Below are 24,602 nucleotides of genomic sequence, written 5' to 3'. Positions count from 1 at the left end.
CCTTCTCCTCTGGGCCATCCCTGGAGCAGAAAGGATGAGAGCTGTAAGCCTGGAGATGTGGTGTGCCAGTACCAGAGCCAGCCGTGGGGCAGGAAGAGATCCCTGTGCAACACCCTGGCCTCTACGGCCCCAGAGAAAGGTCTGGGGCTGGAATGTCAAAGGCTTTATTTAGAAAATTATAGGAAACCTTTGTGCTCACTGATGAGCTGATGGGAAGCACGTTACAGCCAGAGCCCTCCTGCCGGGGGAGGTGGGCAGAGATGGCTTGCAGCCACGGGCACAGGCAGCAGCTCTGAGCCGCCCCAAGGACTGGGCCGGGAAGCAGCCAGGCAGGGGCAGCTAAGGCAGCAGAGGGGGCTGGGGGAACTCGTGCGCAGTAGAGCCAGGAGACCTTGTGCTGTGGTGCTGCGGCCTCCCCAAAGCCGCTTCTGCGCAAGAGGAGAGCCCTGCTGCGCTCGCTGCCCCTTGCGCTACGGCACAGCCCACCGCAGGACCGAGCAAGGTGCAGGGAGGCAGAGGCACAGCTCCAGCCCCACGCACAGGGGAAAGGATGCTCAGCCTCCGCTCTCCACGTGCTGCAAGGCTGTGATGGAGCCTGCCCCCTTCTCCTGCCCGGCCACAAGGCTGGAGCAGGCAGCCCAGGGCAACTGCCACCCGTGAGCAATGACCATGTTGTGGACGAAGGCACCGGCAGGGGAGAGAACAGCAAACTCACCCGGGGCGGGCAGCGTCACCGCTGCGGCAGGGGTCAGTCTGCTGCGTCCCCGCCAGCACGCAGGAGGGCAGGGAGCTCTGCCCCAGGGACGCAGGCTGCGGCAGAGATGGGATCCGGCTGCCCTGCGAGCACAGTGCTGAGAAGAGCCAGCCGGGGAGAGAGGAGGCAGCAGGGCCCAGAGCCAGTGATGGCAGTCAGTGCTTGGAAGACAGGTCCTGGGCCGGGGGCTCCAGGCATTACTTCTTCTTCTTGCCGCGGAGGCCATCGGCATGGCTCTCGCCACCCCCCCGGGCACGGCCCTCGGCTTTCTCTTCTGCCTCTTTGGCTTCCTTCTTCTTCACCTGCCCGTTCTTCTCGCTGCCCCCTCGGTCCGCAGGGTCCCCCCGCTTGGGGCCTTTGTGGCGGCCCGGGGGTGCGCCCCCCCGGGGCCGGTGGCCCAGAGCCCGCAAGAGGCAAATGGTAGCTGCGATGAGGTACAGGGACCAGAGCACAGTGGGGCCGGAGTAGGGCCGGCTGTGCTCACGGACGGACTGCAGGAGCCAAGGCAGGAAGGCGTCCGTGGGGCGCTTCAGAGGCGTCTTGTCCTGTGGGGGCAGGAGCACAGTCAGGGCTCCCCGCACCCGCGGCTCGGAGCGCGGCACCGCGCGTTCACGGCAGCCTCGCAACGCGCGGCACGGCGCGAGGCCCCTACCTTCAGCCCGTGCTGGTTCAGCAGGTTCTCCAGCGTGGGGTCACCCAGGGACACGGTGGGGAAGAACTCCTGCACGTGCTGTCGCCGCCACCATGGTGCGGCCCCCTCCCTGCAGGGCAGACAACCTCAGTGCAGAGTCCCAGACACAGACCCGAGTCCTCCTCCCTGCACATGCTCTGCCCTCCCACCCCACACAGGAACAGGGCAGCTCTGCCCACAGGGCCAGTCCAGGTGTCCGGCCTCCCTCCAGGCCTGCTGCAGCCCAGGCAGCACTGGTTCACCCTCCCCAAAGCAGAGGGCTCGGGGCACGCTGCCTGATGAGCTACTGCCCATCTGCAGGTGCATGCTGTGAATTAATGAGCTCATTAGCTAGGTGAAAAGCAGCCCCCAAATCCAGGTGTCACATTCCAGCTGTCTAAGCACAGTCAGTGCCAGTGACTGCACTACCCGAGCGGTGGTGCGTTGTCACATCAGCTTCAGATACCAGAGGAATGAAACTCCTCTCAGCACCGGGCTGCAGCATGGTGCAAGGCACGGAGCCACGCGTCCCAGGTCCTGGCCCTGCTCACCTTGCCTCCGCGCTGTCTGTGAACCAGTACTTGTAGAGCTGGGCGCGGATGTAGACAGGCGGCTGCGAGCTGAACGGGTACTTCGACTCGTCAGCTTGCACCAGGCGGATCACTATCGGAGACACACAGTGTTAGGGCTCCAGGATGCCACCCTGCACTCCCTGCCGCAGGGAGACACCCCAACCCGCAGCTGGGCTGGAGCCTGCAGCCCCTACATCCCAAGGAAAGGCATCAAGGGAGCCGGCAAACCCACTGCAACTGGCCAGTGATAGCCCCCCGGTCAGGGTGAACAGAGCCCAGCCTGCTCCTAGGGGGTCACCAAACCCTTGCTCACCCCAGGCTGCCCCTTCCAAGCAGGACGGAGGTTCCCAGTGCAGCAGAACTGCTTGGTCCGAGGCTCATGGCTGCCTCTGCTCCTGCCCTGCCATATGACAGGGTGCCAGGCCTGGGAAAGCTCCCAGCATTACCTGCCCGGCAGCCCCCAGCCCCACTCACCTTCCTTCCTGCCCTGCAGCAGGCGGTAGACGAAGCTGGTGAACCAGGGGCTGCTGCTGTGGTGCGCCAGGGCCGCGAACCACATCTGCCAGTCGAGACGGGGCTGGTGCGGGGCAACCACGGGGGGAGCTGTGCTGAGGTTCCCCGGCTTGTACATGAACTCGATCTCCTGAAGGGCAGGGAGTAGAGTGAGATGGGGCCTCCAGCAGCAGGGACAGGCACTCCTGGGTCTGGATCTTCTTTACCTTCAAGATCTCGGAGGGAGCAGAATGGCCATCTCCCCAGACCTATCTCCCTCGTCTCCAGAGATACTATCTCTTCCCAGAGGAAGGATCTCACCCTATGGATGATGGCCACATGCCCCAGTGGAGACCAAGCCAGTACAACAAGGCTGTTCGGCTCTGTTGAAGTCGATTTCTCTGCTCCTACCATCGGCTATCTGCAGGCACCCCACACGACTGCCCACAGTCCAGCTCCTCTCCCTTTCAGCGTGAAAACGGTGGCTCACCGTCCATATCCGCTTGTCGTAGCTGCCCTCCAGCACCACTTCGGGCCGCCCCCCGACGCCCGTCATCCTGCGGAAGAGCCCGTAGGAGTTCACCACCTGGAAGCGCTCGACTGCGTTGAACATCTGGTGGATGCCAGGCCACAGCTTGCCATTCGACTCATAGTCTATGTAGGTGAAGGGCACCTGGGGAGCAGCAGAGAGCGGGTGGCTGCATCACTACGGATGGAGAAGGGAGTCGAGCAGGGATCTGAGAGACCCGGCAGGGCTGGAGGGAGCCAGTCTGTGTCTCCCACTTCTGACACCCTAAGGCAAGCGCATGCTCCAGGAGCGGAGGGGAGGGCTGCTCCACGGCCCAGCAGCGACACACCGTGGTGAGGCTCGGACAGGCTACACGACCTGCCGTTGCAGCCGACTGTCCTGGCAGGCTGGGACACCTCGTCGGCGCGCACAGCTCAGCTCCCACTGCCCTGCCTCTCGTGCACAAAACCACCCTGGCCCCGTGGCCTGGCTTGGTTAGGGCACTGCCTCGTGTCCAGAGGTGGTGAGGGAATGGGGACCGCAGGAACACTTACAGCTCACAGACTGCCACCGCTGTCCCACCATACGGCCTGGCCAGACAGCCCAGTGCTCTCCCCACAGCCTTTGCCATCTCTCCAGCCTCCCTAGCACTGGGCCAAGCAAGGAGGCCTGACGCTGCTGCCCCACCTGCCCCGGCCCTGCGCTGTTGTCCCTGCCCTCCCTGCTCCAGACGTTTCCCACCACTCACCAAGCTGATAGCGAACATCCCCATGGTTGCTGTGGCAAAGACAGCCCACTGCAGCGTGGCCCAGAGCTTCCAGAAGAAGCCACGAACACAGACACACCTGTGAGTAAGGAAACAGGTCAGCACACATTGCTTCAGGGCTGCACAACCCCTAACTCTGTGTTTGCGTGGAGGTCTCAGCTGGCTGCCACACTGTGGGAACGAGACCTGAGGCAACCTCTAGGGCGGAGGGACAGTACATCCCAGCCCCATCCCAGTATTCCCAGCGAGCCCAGGGCTCCCGCTGCGAGCCACAGTTCAGGGTTGCTCACGTTGCAGAGAGCTCAGCCCTACTCCAACTCTGCAAGGGAAAACTCTCCCCAGCTCATCCAGCAGCCCCCTCACGAGAGGCTCCCACTCTCACAGAGCACCAGGACCCAGCCCTCCACATTCACCTGGTGCCAAGTGTCCTGTGGCAGCACCCACCGCGCCAGCGAGGTCCCAGCGTCCCTCCAGGCATGCTGTGCACCCCAGCTCCGATCACACCCTCAGGGACGGCACCCGAAGCGGCGTCAGGCCACCCCAGCCATGCAGGGGCTGGCTGCCCCACTCCTGCTCCCCTCCAGACACAGCAGAACTGCCCGGTACGAGACCCAGCACCCCTCTCTGTTGCTGGCGCGGTTGCTCACCTGTACATGGCAGACAGGATCTCCCAGGACAGTGAGAGGAAGCCCAGCCCCACTAGGGGCAGAGTCACTGCCTGCAGCCACTTAGTGAACTCGTGGTACGTGAAGGCTAGAGCGGAGAGTAAAACCCACGGTGGTCAGAGAGCTCCCGGAGAGGAGAGAGGACCCATTCCTGCACCAAAACCATGGTGGGGGATGCAGGCACCAAGTGGCACTGCAAGGTGCATGGCTGTGCTAACGAGCACGGCCTGGCCAGGCACTGCTGCAGGGCCACGAGACAACAGACTGGCAACTCCTTTGCCAAGGTGATTTCTGCTAGAGGTCATCTTGGCTGCCAGGGCAGGGTGACGGCTGCCAGGGCCCCCACCCCACCCCAAGACATGGCTGTGACATACCTACTTTGGAGTCCAGCAGCTTCTTCTCCCAGTTGATCTCCAGGCCAAAGTAGTGAACGCTCCAGTAGATCAGTAAGCTGTACACAGTCAGCTCCAGCAGCATGCCAAGGAATGACCGCAGGCCAGGAGGCCAGGCTACAGGGCAGAGAGGGGTGAAGTGAATACCAGGAGCTTATGAGGGCCTTAGAGCTTGACCCACTGCTGTAAGGAGATGCACAACCTCACTACAAGTGCCCACACATGGCAAAGGCGACCAGGCAGAGCTCTGAGCACATCCCATCACCAGGGGCCAATGTACTGCCTCATGGCTTCCCCAGCTCAAGCGCCCCGTGGGCACAAACCCCAGCCCCAGGACTGCACGAGGTGGCTATGCTGGCTCTTACAACACCTAATCACAGGCAGCTGCAAGGAGCCCACACAGACACAGTCAGAACAACACCCCTCACTCGGTCTCTGACAGTGTTTGTCATCAGTGACAGCAGCCTGTCTGCCCCATCCCATGCATGGCGGAGAGGAGATCCCACCTCCCTGGACGGAGTGCGAGCCGAGAGGCCCAGGGACTCACTGCTGGCGTGTCTCCTCTTACTGCGCCCCAGCCAGCGCCCCACATGCTCCTCGTCCAGCAGGGAGAAGGCCAGGACAATGGTGAGTGCATTGAAGAAGTTGTAGTTACCCGTGAGGATGATAAGCACCTGCAGCAGAACCTGGGAAAGAACAAACACAGGGCTGGGGGGTCACAGCATAGAGCTCACTGCCCTGACCTGGGAGCAGAGGCCTTCAGGCACCCAGGGGTGTGAGTAACCTAGGGAAGACCCAGACACCAGCAGCAACACAGCCATCCCAGTGCTGGGCTCCTACAGCTGGAAACACCCAGGAGGGGCCCGGCCTGCAAGGCACCATACAGCAAGATGCCCGCCCAGCTGCCTCCCCCTTCCTCCAGGGAGGGCAGTGGGGTACCCCATAGCATTTCCCTGCAGCAGGGACTGGACGAAAACCAGACCATCCTTTTGCTAGCATGGCCAGAAGGAGCAGCTCTGCCCACACACCTGGCTGTAGAAGGCAAAGAGCCGGAGGCGGCGGATAGGTGCAAAGAACAGCAGCGGGATGGCAATCTCGATGATGTAGGTGGCCACCACGCTGAACTTCTGGACCCACACAGGGAGCTGGTGGGCAAACCAGGCGACTGGCATGGGGATGCACTGGGTCTCGTAGTGGTAGGTGAGAGCTGGGGGGGGAAGGGGACAGTCAGGGGTGCGAAGAGGCACGTAGGAAGGCCAGCAGCAGGCACACAGCTTGGAGCAGGCAGATCCCCCCCACAGACCTGTGCTGCGTGTGCCAAGCAGAGGAGCTGGGGCTTGTAGCGGCTGTCCAGAGCAGCCCTGAGGGTAGGATGGGGGCAGTCATCGGCACTGCCTGGAGAGCCAAACCCCACAGCTGCTTACAGGGCAGAGGAAGCATAGCTTGACATTTGGGCCAATACCTCTGCCCCCCTCTGCCTTGCTGGAGCGCCCTGAAACACGCGGCGGGGCGTCCCAGGGTCCGCAGCTGCGCTGAGCCCGCCGTGCTCCTCACCTGTGAGCCCCCACCACGTGGGGCAGCGGCTGGTGAGCTTCACGACGCCGGAGGCGAACATGAGGCGGAAGAGCAGCCAGCGCACCAGCCAGAAGGTGACACTGTCGTGAGCGCGCCAGGCCGTTGAGCGCCACTTCAGCAGGTGCAGGGGGGCCACGAGCACGGCCAGGAAACCCGCTTCCAGCAGGAGGCTGTCCCTGCGGGAACACCAGGCGGCCCCTCACTGCTGCAGCCCCCACCCACACCCTGGGGCCAGTGAGCCCCCGCCAGGGCTGCGCTGCGACTAAGACCCCAGGGGCTGCCACGGGGTGGCAACAAGCTGGCTAATCTGCTACCTCCTTCCCCAGGACAGCAACCCAGGTCACGCCAGCGCCCCGACAGGACACGGCCCTCCTGCCTGCCCTCCCCAGCCCCCTCAGGACCTGGGGCTTGCGCAGACCTCGTGTTCATGGGGCACAGGCACAGCTGCAGCAACGCAATAGGGGTAAGATGGTTTTGCCAACCCAGCATGGAACAAGCCCCGCTCTGAACCATGACACGCAGGCTGTTCCCTCCTGCCACACACCCAAAGCAGCCATGCCCCATCCAGGACTGATGCTCGGCTCCGGAGGAGCAGGCTTGTTGGGAATGCCACGCTGGAGGCTCACTTACCACTGGAAGTACAGGAACACCTGTCCCACCTGTGGGGAGACGGAACATGGAGTGGATTAGCAGGGCTGGGAGGCTCCATGCAGCGGAGACACTCACACGCTTTTGTTCTGGACCCTTTCCAACTCCTACCCCATGGAGAGGGAGTTAGGAAAGCCGATGGGCAGCTGTGACTTTCTCCCGAATGCTTTCTTGGCAGCGATGCCAGCTCCTTTCCCATGACTGGCCACGAGCCAAACTCAACAAGCAGAGCTGTGGCCTCAACACGCTGCTGAGAGTTGCTGTACCAGGACACCAAGGAGGCTGCCGCCGCCCAAGGCAGAGGAAAGAGGAGGATGCTCCCAGGTGACACGTGCTAGCAAGGCACCAGTGCCAGGAACCACAGACCGAGACAGGCTCAGTTCCAGTGCGTGGAGCTGTGCTCCAGGCATGGAGATATCACTTTGTCAGCACCCAGCAATCTCCTGGCAAGCGGGAGGGAAGAAGGATGGGGGGCTGCCTGGGGAGCCCTGGGCAGCAGGTCAGGACTGGTAGGGTCGCAGAGGAGCCCTATTCCACACTGGCTTGCTGCACGGGTGCTCCCAACCCCGGGGCTCTGCACCTCCCGTCCCCAACACTTCAGTCAGGCCTAGAGCGAAGCACTGGCAGAGCAGCACTTGACAGCAAACCAGGCTGCAAACCCTGCTCACACCCAGTGCAGAACACCACAGGCACGGATCAGGGCCTCTCAGAGCAGAGGGAGGCTTGGAGCTCCAGGCAGGAAAAGAAACTTTCTTCTCCAGCATCACCTTAAAAGGGAATTGTTAGGGCCTGGCACATCCAGAGCTGGGAGGAGGCAATGCTGCGAGCACAGAGCAGCGCAGCACCCTTGGGGTGGCCCTGGTCACACCAGCAGGACTCCCTGCCCCAGCAGAGTAGCACTGGGGAGACGGGAGCCCCTGCAGACAGGAGCCCCCAGGGCCGCCCATTACCCAGGGCTTCCGGGCTCTGCGGATGGACAGCAGTGAGTCATAGCCAGAGCCCGGCTCCCACCCTGCCCCCCACCGTGGGCCTGACACAGAGGGGCCAGGCCAGGGCAGTGGGGCTGCCTGCACGAGGGGAGCATGGGGAACCGCTCACATCAGCTCTCTGCGGGCATGGGCGCCCCATGCCAGGGAGGCTTGGGCAGAGGGGACGGGGCAGGGGAGGGTAACAGCACTGCAGTAGCAGCTCGCTCCAGAGAAGCCCCTGACCACGGGAGAAACCCACCTCTCTCAGCCCAGCCGCTTTGCTTCCCAGCCCCATTCCCTGCAGCTGTCACGGCTATGACAGAGACCGTTCCCAAGCCCCAGCAAGCAGAAGACCAGCAAGAGCTGCAGCCACTGTCCCGGGCTGCTTTCCTGCTGCGTTGCCAGGCAGGACCTTGGGAGAGCTGCTGCTGTGCAGCACTCCTGGGGTTAACACAGCTGCCTGACCCAGGAGGGATTTCCAAGCACAGCTGGTTTTCTCTTTTATTTCCCCTGGTTTCAGAAGGAACTGAAACCCTCCTCCCCCAGCAGCCTCCTGCCTCTCTGACTCACTCAAGCTCCTCAGCACAGGGCAGCCAGGCCCTGGCAGCGAATGCAAACGGCTTGCAGGGAGGAAGGGTTTGCAGCTGGTGGCACTGAGCTGCTGTGAAATCTGCCACAAGAGTGGGAAAGGGCCCAGGTGCTCCAGTAGCCTTGCTCAGCCTAAGCTCAGGGACTGCCTTGTGAGGCCACAAACAACCAGAGGACTGAGCTGTCCTGCCAAGTCACAGTGTCGCAGGAATTGGCTCCAGGCCCTAACCCCAGGGAAGGTCTGAGATGGAGGCATATCTCCCGGCAAGGGCCTGAGGGCTGGGGAGAAACCAGCACCGTGCCCAGTCTTGAGAGCACATGGGCAAGGGGAGTCAAATGCGGTCAGGAGCTCATAGCAAGAGCTAACGCGAGAAAGCTGCCCGTCCCCAGCACGCTGCACTTGCACCGCGCCCGTACCTGATAGACGGAGAGATAGAGCACCCAGAGCAGGGCAAAGACGAGGCTGTCCCGTAGGGGCTCAAACACCATGGCGCCGAAGGAGGCCAGCACGCCGGCAAGGCAGAGCAGCTCCATGCCCAGCTCTGTGTCCAGGCCCAGGCTCGGGCTGAGCCACAGCAGCGTAGGGAAGTCGCGAAGCTGCTCCCAGAGCCCCTTCCCAGTGATGTGCAGCACCTTGCGAGCCGGCAGGATGCCATCTCTCCCGTACAGCCCTGGGGAGGGCAGGGAAGGACGGTCACAGCGAGGTCACGGCTCCCTGCGAGGGCACACGGCCCCTCCAGGGAGCGTCAGCCCCACCGGATCCCTCCTGCACCTCCTCAGAGGCACCGCGCCGTCCCCCGGGACTCGGCCCCTGCGCGCAGCAAGCTCTCAGGCTGCCTCGAGCTATGCTGCCTGCTGCCCACAGCTCTCCCCTCGGCGCCCGGCGGAACGGGGCACCCGAGCGCGACCGCGCCGGCGGGCGGGGGCTCCCGCGGAGGCGCCCCGGGGGCACGCCTGCCTCCCTCGGAGGGTCTCCGGGCCTGGCGCGAACGGGGCCTGCTCCCGCCGCGCTGCCCTTTGCCCAGGGCGGCTGCCGCCACCCCCTCCCCGAGCGGGGGGCACCGGCAGCGGGGAAGGCCCGCGCGGAGCTCGGCAGGAAGCGGGACGAGGGCCGCGGGGCCGCTGCAGCGGGCAGGGAGCCGCGCGGCGGCGCAGACCCGCGGGCGGGAGCGGGGCACCCGCGAGCGCCCCAGCCGCTCCCGCCTGCCCAGCCCGGGCTGAGCGGCCTCGACGCGGCTCTCGCGGCAGCGGAGAACGCGCCCGCCGGCAGGAGAGCAGGGAACGGGGCTGCGGAGGAGCCCCGGGGCCCCGCGCGCACGGAGAGCCCGGGCGGCCGGGCAGGGGCCGCAGGGCTCGGGCTGAGCCCCCCCCCCGGCCCCCGCGCGGCACCGGGCCCGGGCCGAGCCCCCCCCCCCCCCCCCCCCGGCCCCCGCGCGGCACCGGGCCCGGGCCGAGCCTCCCCCCCCCCCCGGCCCCCGCGCGGTACCGGGCCCGGGCCGAGCCTCCCCCCCCCCCCGGCCCCCGCGCGGCACCGGGCCCGGGCCGAGCCTCCCCCCCCCCCCCGGCCCCCGCGCGGTACCGGGCCCGGGCCGAGACCCCCCCCCCCCCGCGCGGCACCGGGCCCGGGCCGAGCCCCCCCCCCCCCCCCCGGCCCCCGCGCGGCACCGGGCCCGGGCCGAGCCCCCCCCCCCCCGGCCCCCGCGCGGCACCGGGCCCGGGCCGAGCCCCCCCCCCCGGCCCCCGCGCGGCACCGGGCCCGGGCCGAGCCCCCCCCCCCCCCGGCCCCCGCGCGGTACCGGGCCCGGGCCGAACCCCCCCCCCCCCCGGCCCCCGCGCGGTACCGGGCCCGGGCCGAGCCCCCCACCCCCGGCCCCCGCGCGGTACCGGGCCCGGGCCGAGCCCCCCCCCCCCCCCCGGCCCCCGCGCGGTACCGGGCCCGGGCCGAGCCCCCCACCCCCGGCCCCCGCGCGGTACCGGGCCCGGGCCGAACCCCCCCCCCCCGGCCCCCGCGCGGTACCGGGCCCGGGCCGAGCCGCCCCCCCCCCCGGCCCCCGCCCGGCACCGGGCCCGGGCCCCCCCCGGCCCCCAACGGCCGTACCGGGGATCTGCACGTAGAGCGAGGCGAAGGCGGCGAGGTAGACGGCGGCCAGCCCGGCCAGGAAGAGCTGCCGGGGCCGCCGCGGCGGCTCCCCCATGGCGCGGCGGCACCGACACGTCCGCGCCCGCCGCCACGGCGCGAGCGTGCTGACGTCAGCGCGCGCGGCGTCACTGCGCGCGGGAAGCGCGAAATGGCGGCGGGGAGCGGGGCCGAGCGGCGCTGAGGGGAGCGGCCGCCGGGGGAGCGCGGGGCCGGCCGGGACCCCCCGGGTGAGTGTGCGGCTGCCCGGGACAACCCCCCCCCCACCAAGGTGAAGGTGGTACTGCCCAGGACCCCCCCCAAGGTGAGTGTGCGGCTGCCCAGGACACCCCCCCCACCAAGGTGAGGGTGGGGCTGCCCGGGACCCCCCCCGGGTGAAAGTGGTACTGCCCGGGACCCCCCCACCAAGGTGAGTGTGCGGCTGCCCGGGACCCCCTCAAGGTGAAGGTGATACTGCCCGGGACCCCCCCCGGGTGAAAGTGGTACTGCCCGGGACCCCTCCAAGGTGAGGGTGGGGCTGCCCGGGACCCCCCCCCGGGTGAGGGTGGTACTGCCCGGGACCCCCCCTACCAAGGTGAGGGTGGTGCTGCCCGGGACCCCCCCCCCGGGTGAGGGTGGTCGAGGGTCACAGGGGCATCAGCAGCCCCCCGGGGTCAGGAGTCAGGGTCACGGGTGGCCGTGAGGGGCGTCTTGGGGTCAGGGGTCACAGGGGCCACGAACGGCATCCCTGAGACTGGGGGTCGTGGGGTCGGGGCCACGGGGGTCGGGGCCACGGGGGTCGGGGTCATGGGGGCCATGAGCAGTGTCCCTGAGGCCAAGGTCACGGGGGGCTCGGGGCTGGGGTCAGGGGGTGTCGGGGCGGGGGGCCTGTCTCCCCGGCCCTGCGCCCACAGCTTGTCACTGCCCTGTTCACAGCTGCGTTTCCTTGGCCTAGCTGCGGCGGAAGAGGAAACGTTGAGTGGTCCCGTTCTCTGTGCCGCTGCGGGGGTCACCCGTGCGTTGCTGGCGGTCGTACCTGGGGAGTACAGTTTACGTCCGCTCTTGTGGACGCGGGAGCGGAGGTCTGGGATGTTCCTCTGGAAGGAACGCGTTTCCTGACGATGCTGCTTGGTCGGACCCAGCCGCGGGGGGTTTGCGTGCACCGCCTCACACAAGGCCTGCTGGAGGGCCCAGAGAGGTGCTGCAGCCTGCCCTTAGCTGTGGATTGCTGCGTTTGGGCTGTAAAAGTTTGTAGGAGCTGGTTCTTTGGCACACGAATCACTGCTCCCAGGAATGCTTCCGCTGCCTTTGGAGCAGCTGCTCCTGTGTGTGAAGTTCCACTTGGGCATCAGGGTGGGCAGAAACCGGTCAGGGATCTCCCGCTGTCCTCCCGCTGTCTCTCCCGCTGTCCTGTGCAGGGAGTCTGTGAGCTCAGCGAGCACCTCCTGGGTGCAGCTCTGGACAAACTCTGCGGATAATAGTGTTTGCTGAGGATGTTTGTCCGAGAATGGCTTGGAAGTTACGTTTGCCTTTCTAGCTGATGTTGTGTTCAGGCTCACCTATAGGTGTTCAGTGAGATAAAAGAAAACATTCGTTTCCTGTTTCAGGGTTCTTATGTGCTAGTCTGGTTTTATTCTGGCTTTTGTGGGATATGTTTACTTACAACATTTATTTCTACTGAAGTTGAAAGACAATCAGTTGACTTCATGTTCTTGTAACAGCCTGGCCCTAAGTGAACAGTGACCCGTCAAACGTCGTCTTGGGAATTACGAAGAGCATTCGTCCAGAAGCGGGTTATTCAGTGATCCCGTGGGTCTGCGCACCCGCCGAGTGGGCTGTAACCTCTGCCTTCCCAGGGATCTGTGGCCATGGAGGACGTGGAGTCGCGCTTCCTGCACCTTCTGCAGCCCATCCGTGACCTCACCAAGAACTGGGAGGTGGACGTGGCTGCCCAGCTCGGCGAGTACCTGGAGGAGGTAAGGGAGGCTCTCTGGGGTGGAGAGGCTTGTGCAGCAAAGCCCGCGCAGCTGGAGTGTCCGTCCGTCCTCCCCTCCCCAGCAGACCCGTGGCTGCGGTGCCGACACTGAAGCCCTCACCTGCCTCAGCCCGCAGGGCGGCACAGCCGCGTTGTCCCTGATCTGGGCTTGTGATGGGCTGAAGGTCGAGGACACCACCCAACGGCGTTTGCAGCCACCTCTTTGAGTGCCCCCTGTTTTCCTGGGGCACCAGGACCATGCTCCTCACAGCAAAGCCTTGTCTGGAGAAATAAGATCACTGATAGAAAAGCTCCCCTCAGGCTAGTGGGGGCAGAAGAACATATTCTCTCTCTGCTCATTTACTTACTACATTTGGTCCTTCAAATGCTATATTAGGCATATTGCCATGATTTTTCTCTCTTAACTTTTTCCTCTTGCTGTGCTATCCTCTAAACCAGTCTGCAAGTCAGCGTTTTGTTCTCCTCCTTCTGTGTGTTTTGCAGCTGGACCAAATCTGTATTTCCTTTGATGGCGGCAAAACCACTATGAATTTCATAGAAGCAGCTCTGTTAATCCAGGGCTCTGCCTGCATTTACAGTAAGAAGGTGAGAAACCTGGGAGTATCTGCCCTGTCTTGGTCTTAGACCTTCCCCTTTGTCTACTCAGTGATCCTTCAGCTGTTGTTTTTGAGGTTGAAGCTTGTACAGAGCCTGCTTTGGGAAGTTGCCCTTGATTTTGAAAGAAACATAAAAATGAGTCACCAATCTGAAAGGGTGTAAATCTGTAATTCCCAAATTCACCCCTTCTATATATGTGGGAATTGGCAGCCCAGAAGAGTCTGGAAAAAACAAGAATTTTGCTGTTGAGCACTTTTTTCTCTGGAGAGTGGAAAACAAAAATAACTGCTTCCCCAAACCTAGACTCAAAATGGCGTGAATAGTAATGAGAATAATGGGATTATCAAGTAACTGAATTTTAGCTATCTGCGGTGGAGGTAAGAAGAGGGCTGTGGTTTATTGTGGCATGTGTTGCAGTAGTCTTTCTGCGAACTATTTTTCTCTAAGAATCTGGGCTTTATTTTGTAGGTGGAATATCTCTATTCTCTAGTTTACCAGGCACTTGACTTCATTTCCAACAAAAAGTAAGTAAAGATAGCCATTTTTTTGGAGAGACATCCCTTGTTAAGGGGTGATCTTCCAGCACGACTTCACTGGTTTGGCTGTGCACACTTAAGTCTTCTCCCTGTCTGCTCTTGATCTCTTTGTCATGGTAAGGCCTTTATCTTTTCCCTGCTGTCTTTCCTGCTGCGGTTTGGTGGCCCCTGTCCTGACTGCTGGCTGTTTTATGGGTGAGGCTGTGACTTGCCACCATCTCCAGAGAGACCCTGTGGAGACCGAGTCCCCGACTCTGCTCCAGCTCTGAACCTTGCTTCTGCTATTAGTGAGCACTCCTCCTGCAGGCAATCACCTCTAAAGCAGAAACAAACAAACAAACCTGCTACAGTGATGGTCTTCAGCCCTATAAAAAGATCCTTGAAGCTGAAGGGCTCTTTTTGGTAGCATGAAAGGCCCCTGGTAGGACTTAATTTCAGTCCAGGGCTTTAGCTTGAGATGATTCTCTTCCCCCAGAGCTTTACCAGTGGCATCATCTTCTTTTGTTGTTGTGTTGCTTTGTTGTTATGTAAGGAAAGGACAGCGCCCCAGCATCCCACACAGCAAATCCCAATCTGACACAGATCAACCACAGTGGCAAAGAAGCTTGTGACTGATTTTCTGCTCGCTGCTGAACTGAGGCACTACTGTTCTAGTTGCAGTTTTCAAACTCTCTCATGTAACTTGTCTTTTGTCAACTTGGCCCATGTTTTTAACAGGCTCTCCATTAATGAGAGATCATTTTAAAACTGGCAGTTATGTTTGCACTCAAACTGATATTTGCAGAAAAGGTGAGGTTTTCAGGATGCACATGGCTTCAAATAGGTACTTGGCTCAAGCCATGCAAACAAGTTTCCTGAATGAACCATCCTTCTTCTCCTTTGCCCAGCCATAAGTCCCACTTACAAGAAATCTTGCAAATAGCTTGTTGGGGAAGGCCAGGTCACAAGACCAGGAAGAGGCTCTGCTTGGGCTGGAGCAAGATGAAGCTGCGACAGAGGTTTCTAAATGTAGCAAACAATTACTTCCCATGCCTTGTGATTGCCTTGAAGTAAATTATTTTTTCTTGTCTTGGTAACTGAGCTTCTGAGCTAGAATTGGTAGGACTTGTTTATTAAAGACGGGATTTGTTGGGCAGGCTGGATTCCCTCTTCCGTCACAATCTAATTCCTTCCCAGCCACCTGCACCTTTTTCCTTGGCACGTTAACTACCTTTCATGAGGAGGATGGACTGATTGTGTCACTACAGAACAGCAAATAGTTATGCTCTAATCTCTCAGTACTATCTGCTGTAGTGCTTTGGGATGCCTCTGCTGAGAGATTCTTGCATCAGTTGCTGTATGGCCCACAGTTGTGTTGGAAGAAACTTGCCATTGCTTTTTCTGTGGCTTTTGTTGGTGTCAGGCCAGTGCCCTGGACAGATCCTGACTGGTGACCACTTGTATTTTTGCTCCCTGACTCAGACGGGAAAAGCAGCCCAGCTCTGTAGGGGAGGATGGCAAAGATGCTGATGCAAGCTTTGGGACTGAGGAAGAAGAGGTGAGACGGTCGTTGCGGAGTATGGGCCCTCTGTGCCTCATCCCGGGAGCGCTCAGTGGCTTCTGCGCACAGGCAGAGCTGCTTCCAGCTGTTGGGCTGTGAAAGTTGGAAGCAGGCTGTAGGCGGCTGAGGTCAGATGCCCACAGCATATCCCCCCTTTTTGACCAGCGCTATGGGCACCATCTGCTGTGTTTGTTCTGCCACTGTTCCCTTGCAGAGGGCATTTAGCCCCACATCACCCCCTTCTGCCACCAGACTTGGCCAGAGCACTTAAGAACTTCTCTCACGCAGCTCTTGTGCTGGCCTACAAAAGAGGTGATTTGCCATGTGGCAGCCCTCCTGGAAGGGAGTTAGCCCCTTTTCCCTTGTTCCTGGGTGGTGGCGGTCCCAGTTCAGCAACTGGGGAGCTCCATCAAGCCTGTGGCTTAACCTTCTGTCTCTTAATCCGTAGTTCAGGCTGTATCTCACGGCTTCTGTCCTTCAACTTTCCATCCTTTGGGTTTGCGGGCGGCTCACTGGCTTGGACCAAGCAGAGAGCTGGGAGTGGGCCCTCTCCATGGTGCTGGGCACACTGGTTTGTCCGTTGCCCCCTTTCCTCCCCTGTGGCAGTTTCTTGCCTGTCTGGTACTGTCTTCTGAGAGTCCTGTGCACGCTGACCTAGTTGCTGTCCAAGTACAGAAGTGCAAAAGGTACAGCTCCATTAGCTGTAGCTCTGAAGGTTTCGCTTGTGTAGTGGCAGCCGTGTGAATGCCCTGTGCCCACCCCATCCCTGTTAGGGTCTTGGGGTCCTTGAGTGACAGTGCAGCCCAGCAGACCAAGCCCTACCTACCAGGGTGTTCACTGGTGTGGATCTCTCTCAGCAGTTCCTTTCCCTGGATGACATCAGAGACACCAGCCAGGCGAGCGTGGACATGAGGAAGGATTATCAGCCCAATGTAAGAGAAGTTCTTGTCCTCTTCTGGCCCCTCCTCTCTATCACGTTTCCTCAGCATTCTGCTGAATCCAAAAGGTGCCTGGGGCCAGCTGCCATCCCAGCAAAGCTTTGCAAGGAGCAGTGCTAGTGACTCGCAGAGGACGAGTGGAGGTTGCTTCCTGGCGTCAGCTGGCCAGCAGCAGAGCCCTCCCAGCTGTCGCCCTTCCTGAGCCCTAGGAAGTGGAACACAGCAGAGAAGTGTCCTGGGTGCCTGTTCCTGGAGCAGCCGCAGCTCCTCCTCCTGCCTTGTGCCATAGCAGCTGCAATTCTGCTGTCTTGTCTTTGCAGACTGTGGACATTGTTCCCTTGACGCCGATGGCTTTGGTTCCTCCAGAAGAGGCTGAGAAGAGAAACAACCCTCTGTTCAGGTGAAAGCCAGCCCCACGGTGCCCCTCCGGCAGCCCTCCAGGGTTAGCTGGGCCACTGCATTTTGCATGCTGTCAGAGTAAGGTCTGACTTTCCCTGTGCCATAACAGAGGAAGTAGCACTTTCCTAACTCAAACTCTAAAGCACGAAGGAAGAATAATCCCAACAGCTCCAGAGAGCTGGGATACATGTGATTCTTCCGGGGAACTGCAGTTAGTGAAGGCAGGGCAGGGGAGTAACCCCAGGGGGAGGGAGGAGCCCAGAGGCTGCGAAGGGAAATCTGGTCTGGACTTCTCTGTGCCAGACAAGCGCGAGAAAAGCTGGCAGGAGTGCTGTGGTTGATGCTGGAGCAGGAAGGGCCCTTTGGTTTTGGGGACACTTCAGCTGGGCTCCCATATTCCTCTCTCAAACTTCCTCCCAACTTTTGCGGGCAGCCCCTCTTCTATTCGCAGGCAAAACCTGCATGCTCCTGAGGCAGGCCAGTTGCCCGTGAACCTGGGTTCCCAGCAAGACAGGGCAGATCCTTGTCGGAGGGGGGATCCCCTAACGGATTCTTTGCTCCTAGCCGGAAGGGGGAGATCTTAGCCAGCAGGAAGGATTTCCGGATGAACACATGCACCCCTCATGCCACTGGAGCCTTCATGCTGGAGCTGGCAGGCCTTTCTCCCACGTGCTTCTTGCAGGAAAGGCGCCACGAAGGGAATCCCGACAGAGCAGTAGGTATGGAGTTGGGGTGAGCTCTGTGGAGCTGCCAGGGCTGGTCTGAGGATCAGCCAAAAGGCAGTAACACTGAGTGGCCTGCGGCACCAATGGGATGCTTTGCTAGCCTTCTGCTTCGAGGGAGGCCCTACCTCTGAAACAGCCGAGCTCCTTGTGAAGGAGGGGCATGTCTCTGCCCTCCCTCTGCTGCTCTGCCTTCAGCAAAAATGCACTGGCTGCCAGAACAGCAGGAAGTCCTCACCAGGAGATCATGGGCATGGGGGAGACGAGACACTGGGCGAGACAGGGCACTGCCTGGAAGAGCAGCCGAGCAGTCCTTGTTGCAGTGCCTGGGCTGATGCTTGCAGCCGCCCCTTCTGCGGTTTGTGTGTGCACTGGAGGCTGCCTGTGGCAGTCAGCCTTTGTGGGCTTGGTGGGAAGGTGCAGTTGTGAACGGTGGCTGTTGCATGTTGGTGCTGGCAGATGAGACTCCTGTGAGCAGAAAATAGTGAGGGCCTGGCTGGGGATGTTGGCAGCATCTCGTCTCTCTGATTTTGGTAGGTGCTCTCGGTGATGGGAAGGAGCCCACGCGTCTCAGCACTTGTGGGGCACCCATCCCGGTGCTGAACTTCTCTGAAGACGGAGGTGAGATATACTTGGTCGGAGGGGCTGGAGGGAGATCCGGCCATTCGCCCTTCCCGCGCGTGTGCCTTGTGGGGCTGGCTTATGGGGTGGAAGAGGGAGATCCCAGAGGGAGATCCCAGAGGCCTTTATGGCTGTCGATCAGTTAGTTCTCCTGCCAGGTGCTGCAGGACCAGATGATGACAACAACTGTGACGATGACTTGCCTGTGGCCCCAGAGGACAACGTGGAAATGACTCCAGCCGTTGACGAACACATTGAGCCGCAGAGGGTAGGGCTGGGCAGGGGCTCGGTGGAGGCAGTGCAGCTGCCGTGCTCCCCACGCCACCAAAGCCTTGCTGCCCTGTGCTTTGCTGTTTGGGCTCTTGGCAGATGCTGCAGGAAACTAACTGTCTTGTTCTGTGCCTGCTAGAGTGCACCCCAGGCAAAAGGGTACGTGCTGCGGGACCGAGCCGCTGCTGAGGACCCCAAAGCCCACATTAAGGTAGGAGGAACCCCTCTGAGTCTGTGTGGACATGAGCAAGACCCAGATGCTGTGGGAAGCTGCTGCAGGATTGCCCTGCCCTCCCCACTGTGCTGGTGCAGATCGTGGAGTGATCTGCTGAGCCACATAGCTGCTTCTGCGCGCCCACCCAGGGGTGCTGCAGAGATCATCAGCTGGAGCAGGGTGGGTGGGAGCTTGCCCAGGCACAGTGCTCATCTGTGTTTCCTTCCTCCACCAGGAAATGCTGGATCCCTGGCAAAGCCTTGACCCATTTGGTGATTCTGAAGACAAGCCATTTAAGAAAGGTATTTGAGGTGGGGTTGGGGAAGAGTGGCTGCTTCCTGGGCTTTAGTCTGTGCTTGCATGGTGAGGGCTTGGCTCAGCTTGAAGACATATAGCTGTAAGGGGCCACAAGGCTTTGGTGAAGGGCAGTGATGGACAGAGGAAGTCCCTGTTTTGGGACTGAAAAACTCACAGATGTCTCCCTGTCCTGGCACATAGCACTTCCTGTAACCACCCTGTTTTCCCTCTGCCCCTGGGAGTGGTAGTGCTGAGAGGATAGGAGAAGAGGGACCAGGTACAGCCCAGGTTGCAGAGCCCGGGGGCTGTGCTTCGCTGATCCTTCCACGTGGTTCAGCTTCTCTGTTCTTCCCACCTTGGTCCCCTGAGCACAGCTCTTCCCACATCCCTCTGCTGAAGGGTGAGCAGTGGGTGGGGGGTGGCAGGTGGGGGGGAAACATGGGGGGGGGTTCGTCCATGTTTCCCAGCAGCTTGTCATCAGTGTCCCCAGAGCCAGAGTGAGTCTTTCCCAGCCCTGTAATTGGCAGAGAAGGGGCTGGGGAGAGGCAGGGAGAGCCTGTGCTCATCGCCCCGCTCTGGACCCTCAGGGATGGCTGCGCTGTGCCTTGAAGCTGCTCATGTCTGAGCAGAGGCCTGGGATTCTCCCCACACCCTGCAGCACCCAGCACCCTACTGCACCCAGCGCTGCTTTCCTGGGACCTGGCGTAGCCCCAGCCCTTCAGGGCTGCTCATCTCTCCCTTCTCTGGCTTCAGGAAGGCCCTTTGTCGTGCCACGTGGCCTGGACGAAGTGGCTGGTAGCAAGCGGAAAAGGAAAGGACCACGAAAGCTTCAGGACTTCATGAAATGGTTCTCTGTAACCTGTGAGTATAGTGGCCTTAGCTTTTGCCACCCTGCAGCTAGTTTTCTCCCAGGATCTTTCTCTGCCAGAAAATGCTCTTGCCCAAACCCTGCGATATGTTTGCTCTGAGCCTGCTGAACCCTTTTCAGCATTCACCTTAGACCCTGACACCCAGTCTACCACCAGCAACTGGTGTCTGCTCTGATGCAAGGTCTCAGGTCTTGCTGGAGTCCTTCAAGGACACGTATGATGTGAGTGTTCTCTCCCATTCGCTGAGTGGAGTATGAATTACCTTCCTTAGCTCAAGATCTCTACACCCAGGCTTGTGACTTAGCATTAGTCAAGGTATTTGCTTCTAAGAGAAAGGGGCAAATAACCTGAAAGAGAATAACCTGGCCAGAGCTCTGCATGTCACCAGGGTGTTACTGAGGTTTTGAAAATCCAGGGAAAATCCACTACCAACTTACTGTGATAACAAAACATGTTTAAAACGGAAGCTGAGAGAATATTTAGCAGCCTAAATATAAATCAATGTGGTTTTTGTACTGCTTGTTGTACTGTGACAGATTTCTGGAGGGGAAAAAGGAGGGGTCTGAGCAGCTGGTTTAGGGTGCTCTGGGTTGTGCAGAGCTTACTTGACTGATCTTTAGCAATTTTAACAGGCACAAACGTTTTTAAACTGCTATCTTCTTGTCTGAGTCAGCCCCAGCACACAAGATGTGCAGGTCACCTCTCCCCACCTGTAGTTTTGACTTGCAGGCTCTAGCATAGGACTTTGCACCTCTGACACTGATGTTTCTGAGTTCCTCCTCAAACTGGTGACACAGAAGCTTTTGGAAAATGAACATGGTTCTGAATGTCCTTTCTTACTGTCAGACACATAGCAGCAGCTGTGTTGTGCTTGTGTCTTCCTGGCTTGGGTCTGGGCACTTTTGCAATGCCTAGAAGAACTATTCTTCTAGAAAAGATCAGTCCCCTTCTGAGGGGAAGCTCAGAACTGCAGAGAGCTGAGCGTCTTTTCTCCACTGAAAATGTGAAAGGTCTGTGGAGCTCTGCACTCTCAAATTGCAGAGGTGGCCTCCTTGATCCATTGGCTCTCTGAGGATCCTATGGTCCCTTGCTCCCTTTCCAAATGTGAGGCTGTGCTTTTCTCAGCAGAAGCAAGCTCTGTTAGGCTCCTGGCCACTGCTAGTAACAGTTACTGGCTTCTGTCTTGGGCATGGACAGAAAACTTTTGGGGGGAGAAGGAGGTGGCTTTGTCAGTCTCTTTAGGACTGTTGCATGCTATGCAGGCATTATAGTAACAGAAGTGGTTGATGCCCACTGGTGACAGTGCCTGTCTGCTCCCCTCGCCTTTGTGCAGCTCACAGCCTCATGTTTCCGTGGTCTCCCTGCTGGGCTTCACAGGGAGGCCAGGCCGTTACTGCTGTTGTGCAGATGGAAAGACACAGGAGCCTGCAGTTTGCTCAGCATTGCCAAGCTCATTGCCAGAGCAAGCCTGAGCCCTGATCTCTGTGCTGCCAAAATGTGTGTGTCTGTCTGTAAAGCAGTAGTGAGGAGCTCGTAGATGCAGCCATCGGGTTGGCACCTTCGATTCTGTCTGACTGCAGTTATCTCTAATTTTCCTAGATAACAACGTAGCTGATGGCAGAAGAACCATGAGGAGAGGACCAACATTTGCTGGTGAGCAGGATGTAGTGGTGTGCGTCTGAGAAACAGAATTTCATTTCATCCCTCTCCTTCCAAACTGTGGCTGTCATTGCCTCCCCCGTGAGAGTGTGAAATGGGTATCTGGGCGAAGGCAAAAGTGTCTGATCCTGTGCCTTGTACTGTGCACCCTCCTGGTGCACTGAACGGAAGGAGGAAGCTTAGTTGGTGTCACTGGGAAATGGAGACCAGGAGGGAAGGGGACACCCTACAGGGTGCAAAACCCAGATCCTCTGCGGCAAGGCTGTGCCAGGGGAGAGTAAGGCAGAGAGCATAGAAACCACTAGCCAAGAATGCTGCTGTTCTAGATGGATGAGGATGACATTTTATGTTCTAATTCTCCTAACCTGTGGTTGCTAATTTTGCAGCTATTTGTCTTTTAAAAAGAAGACTGTAAATCTTACTAAATTAAGCCTTGCTTGTTTTCACTCCAAAACCTGTCCTGTACTTAAAGACAGGGTGAAGCTGGGGAACTCCTGGCTTGTCTCTACAGCGGTGATGTGACGCAGAAGGAAGGGCAGGGGTCCACAGAGGCCTGTAGCACCAAAGCCGTGAGAAGGGAACCCAGGGAGGCACACTGACAATCTCAGAGAGTCAGGGTGGGAAACTTCACTGTGGGTTGCCAGATTTGGAGGAGAAAACCTCACAGCAAGGCAATACCTTGTGAAGGGGTGTGGGGAAGCAGTGAAGCGCTTGCGTGGCCTGTGCAAACCCCGCGTCTGTGCAGATCTGGAGGTGCTGTACTGGAAGCAGCTGAAGGAGCGGTTTGCTGCGCAGAGGAAGCTGCAGCAGAGAATGGTGAGGACGCGGCGGTGCCGGGGCACGGTGGGGAGGCGGATGCGAGGGGGGAGCTCGTCTGGCCATGGGCGTGCTTAGCCGAGCTGGAGTTCTGCCCGCCTGCGCGCAGGGGCAGACAGGGCACCCGAGGAGCGGGGGGCTCCTGCCCCAGCACTGCCCCCACCAGCACTGCTCCCCAGGAACTGTTGTGCTGCAAACCCAGCGAGGCCTCTCGCGGGGAGCCGCGCTGCGAGCCCTGGTGACGGGGGCGGATGGCTGGGGTGCTCAGGGACGCTCTTCTTCCAGGAGCCGCTGCTAGCACAGCACAAGCTGGCAGCGGGGGCTGAGGAGGAGCTGAATGTGCTGGAAGAGGAACGTGGGGACAGCTGTGATGAAGGAGCAGGTATTTCCGGAAACTGCGGGGCGAGGCCAGCACCTCACCCTGTCCGGCCTTCGGGCCCTTCTCGCAGCCCTGCCGTCCCTGGGCGGGTGACGCCTGCTCCACGAAGTGGCTTCTGGCTCCGCTGGAGGAGGTCGATCTGTGAGCACTGTTGGGCCATTTGCACTCATCGACTCGGCTGGGCCAGATCCTTGCCAGCGAGCTGCAGGGGTCCCCTCCTGTCCTGTTTCCCGGCAGGCCTGGCCCTCTGTCCTGCCCTGCTGCCCCAGCGCTTGCGGCTGCCAGACCCCTTGTGACTGCTGACTCTTGAGATGGGGCCAGACCTGGAGCAGCAGCAGGAACCTGTGCACTGTGCTGCCTGGCTCGCAGCTGGGGCTGTGCCGGAGCCAGCTGGTGTGGGGCGAACCTGGGAGCGTTTTGGGGGTCCTGAGCAGGGTCTCTTCGTCTTGGCAGGTGACTTTGGGGAGCACGAAGATATCCAGCTCGAGGCCCCAGAGGAGCTGGTTGAAGGAGCCGTGGGTAAGGTGCTCATGGGGGACGTGGGACAAGCCCTCTTCTCACAGCTCAAGCCGTGCAGCCTCGGTGCCGCAGCCAGGACACGGTGTGAACCGAAGGCTGTGGTGCGTCCTGAGCAACTGATGGGTGCTGTGAGCCCCCCAGCATGTCCTGCCCCGCGGGACGGCCCCTGTGTCCCTGCCGGAGCGGTGTCCAGCCCGGGGCACAAGCACCCCTGCGGGAGCATCCCCCTTTCCCCCCTTGGAGTGGCTGGGTGGGATGGGGCAGGCTGCGCGGTGACTCCTGGTGACACTTTGCCCTCTTGCAGGCCCCTGCGACTTGGACTCGCCGAGCTACGAGGAGCTGGTGAGGAGGAACGTGGTACGTAGCCATGCCGCAGCTCGCTCTGGCACGGGCATTCTGCAGCGGCACGGGCCGGCGCCTCGGCGGGGCCTGCCCCCGGCCGGGGCGGGAGGGCGGCAGCGTGCCCGCTCGGGGAGCCGCCGCCGCGGCCGCTGGCGCAGTGCTCGGGCTGGGAAGTGCCGCTCTGGGGAGGGGGCTTGGCGGGGCCGCGCGTGCCGGACTCGGGAGCCGAGCGCGCTGCGAGTGCTGGTGGCTCTTGTTCCCTGTGGCCCTCCCCACCCGCAGGAGCTGTTCATCGCCAACTCCCAGAAGTACGCGCAGGAGACGGTGCTGTCCCGGCACGTCCGGGAGTGGGAGGAGAAGATGGGGCCGCTGCTGCAGGAGCAGGTACGTCGTGGCCTCCCCTGTCCTCTGCGCAGGCGGCTGCCGCGGGGCAGGGGGACAGATGGGCTTGAGCCCACAGGGACCGAAACTGCGGGGAGCACTGGGCCCTGCACCCCGCTGGGCCGGGCCACGGGGCTGCAGCGTCTGCGCCCTGGTGCTGCGCTCGTGCCGGTGCCCTCGCGCGCGGCGGCCGCAGGGGTGCCGCGCTCCCGCCGCGCTCCCGCGCCCTGGGACGCTCCCTGACCCGGGACGCGCGCGGGAAGCCCGAGGCCCTGCCTGACCCCACTCTTCCTCGCAGGAGGAGCGAGCCACCTTCGATATCCACCGCTACGGGGACCAGCTGGTGTCCTGCTTCAGCGGCGTGGGCGAGTGGCGCTCCTTCGCCAGCCTGGTGGCCGGCAAGCCCGACTTCGAGGTGTGCCGGTACATGCTGGCCTCGCTGCAGCTGGTGAGTGCAGAGGGGGCGGCGGGCGCCCGAGCCCTGCCCTGCCCCGGCGAGGGCTGGCGGCCCCCGCGCAGCCCACCCTTACCCGCTGCTCCCTGCCCCCAGGCCAACGACTACACGGTGGAGATCTCCCAGCAGCCGGGCCTGGAGGAGGCGGTGGACACCGCGCGGCTCCGGCTCCTCACGCAGGAGCGCGCGCACGAGCGGTTCCACACCTACAAGGCCCCCTCCGTGGCCGAGTGAGCGCGCTGGCCCGGCCCGCCTCGCCCTGTACATACGCCCCGTTCTGTACAGCCCCCCTCGCTCCGGCCCTCGGCCCCGTGCGCGGCTGCAGCAATAAAACCCCAG

General features: G+C 61.2%; 2 protein-coding genes across 8 annotated transcripts; one reads left to right on the top strand and one right to left on the bottom strand.

Moving 5' to 3' along the window:
• Positions 1 to 148: 148 nt before the first annotated feature.
• LMF2 (lipase maturation factor 2) lies at positions 149 to 10,831 on the bottom strand. The gene is made up of 14 exons (XM_062579291.1): positions 10,697 to 10,831; positions 9,016 to 9,269; positions 7,025 to 7,053; positions 6,374 to 6,570; positions 5,848 to 6,026; positions 5,367 to 5,505; positions 4,802 to 4,936; positions 4,410 to 4,515; positions 3,745 to 3,841; positions 2,979 to 3,161; positions 2,471 to 2,639; positions 1,976 to 2,087; positions 1,407 to 1,515; positions 149 to 1,299 (listed from the first exon to the last, which is right to left on the bottom strand). Exons 1-14 carry the CDS (start codon positions 10,791 to 10,793, stop codon positions 952 to 954), a joined length of 2,154 nt encoding a protein of 717 aa, XP_062435275.1. The 5' UTR covers positions 10,794 to 10,831; the 3' UTR covers positions 149 to 951.
• A 72-nt stretch (positions 10,832 to 10,903) lies between these two features.
• NCAPH2 (non-SMC condensin II complex subunit H2) lies at positions 10,904 to 24,595 on the top strand. Of its 7 annotated transcripts, XM_062591691.1 has the most exons (21): positions 10,904 to 10,965; positions 12,436 to 12,690; positions 13,194 to 13,295; positions 13,776 to 13,831; positions 15,305 to 15,380; positions 16,241 to 16,315; positions 16,642 to 16,721; positions 17,285 to 17,439; positions 17,980 to 18,063; positions 18,222 to 18,331; positions 18,473 to 18,544; positions 18,783 to 18,849; positions 19,598 to 19,705; positions 21,313 to 21,366; positions 22,118 to 22,188; positions 22,474 to 22,570; positions 23,021 to 23,086; positions 23,391 to 23,443; positions 23,711 to 23,812; positions 24,108 to 24,257; positions 24,360 to 24,595. In XM_062591691.1, the coding sequence occupies exons 2-21, from the start codon at positions 12,583 to 12,585 to the stop codon at positions 24,495 to 24,497; spliced, it is 1,824 nt and encodes a 607-aa protein (XP_062447675.1). In that variant the 5' UTR covers positions 10,904 to 10,965; positions 12,436 to 12,582; the 3' UTR covers positions 24,498 to 24,595. The 7 variants fall into 7 exon arrangements, with proteins under 7 accessions (XP_062447675.1, XP_062447594.1, XP_062447260.1 ...); XM_062591610.1 differs by having other exon boundaries at positions 16,244 to 16,315; positions 24,108 to 24,595; XM_062591276.1 differs by having other exon boundaries at positions 24,108 to 24,595.
• Positions 24,596 to 24,602: the final 7 nt, after the last annotated feature.

This window comes from Rhea pennata, chromosome 1 (genome assembly GCF_028389875.1).
Source record: "Rhea pennata isolate bPtePen1 chromosome 1, bPtePen1.pri, whole genome shotgun sequence".
NCBI classification, from domain to species: Eukaryota; Metazoa; Chordata; class Aves; order Rheiformes; family Rheidae; genus Rhea; species Rhea pennata.
The sequence above is the reverse complement of the archived record's forward strand: the minus strand, read 5'-3'. Positions and strand labels throughout refer to the sequence as shown.

What these genes read in the sequence shown, in the direction of transcription:
- LMF2 (XM_062579291.1), bottom strand. Translation starts at nt 10,793, where the DNA reads ATGGGGGAGCCGCCGCGGCGGCCCCGGCAGCTCTTCCTGGCCGGGCTG. An exon ending in GTGTTCCTGTACTTCCAGTG is followed by an intron (nt 6,571 to 7,024) that starts GTAAGTGAGCCT and finishes GTGTTCCCGCAG; the next exon opens with GGACAGCCTCCTGCTGGAAG. An exon ending in TCTTTGCCTTCTACAGCCAG is followed by an intron (nt 5,506 to 5,847) that starts GTGTGTGGGCAG and finishes GTTCTTTCCCAG; the next exon opens with GTTCTGCTGCAGGTGCTTAT.
- NCAPH2 (XM_062591276.1), top strand. Translation starts at nt 12,583, where the DNA reads ATGGAGGACGTGGAGTCGCGCTTCCTGCACCTTCTGCAGCCCATCCGT. An exon ending in CCTGCATTTACAGTAAGAAG is followed by an intron (nt 13,296 to 13,775) that starts GTGAGAAACCTG and finishes TTTATTTTGTAG; the next exon opens with GTGGAATATCTCTATTCTCT. An exon ending in GGAAGGATTATCAGCCCAAT is followed by an intron (nt 16,316 to 16,641) that starts GTAAGAGAAGTT and finishes TTGTCTTTGCAG; the next exon opens with ACTGTGGACATTGTTCCCTT.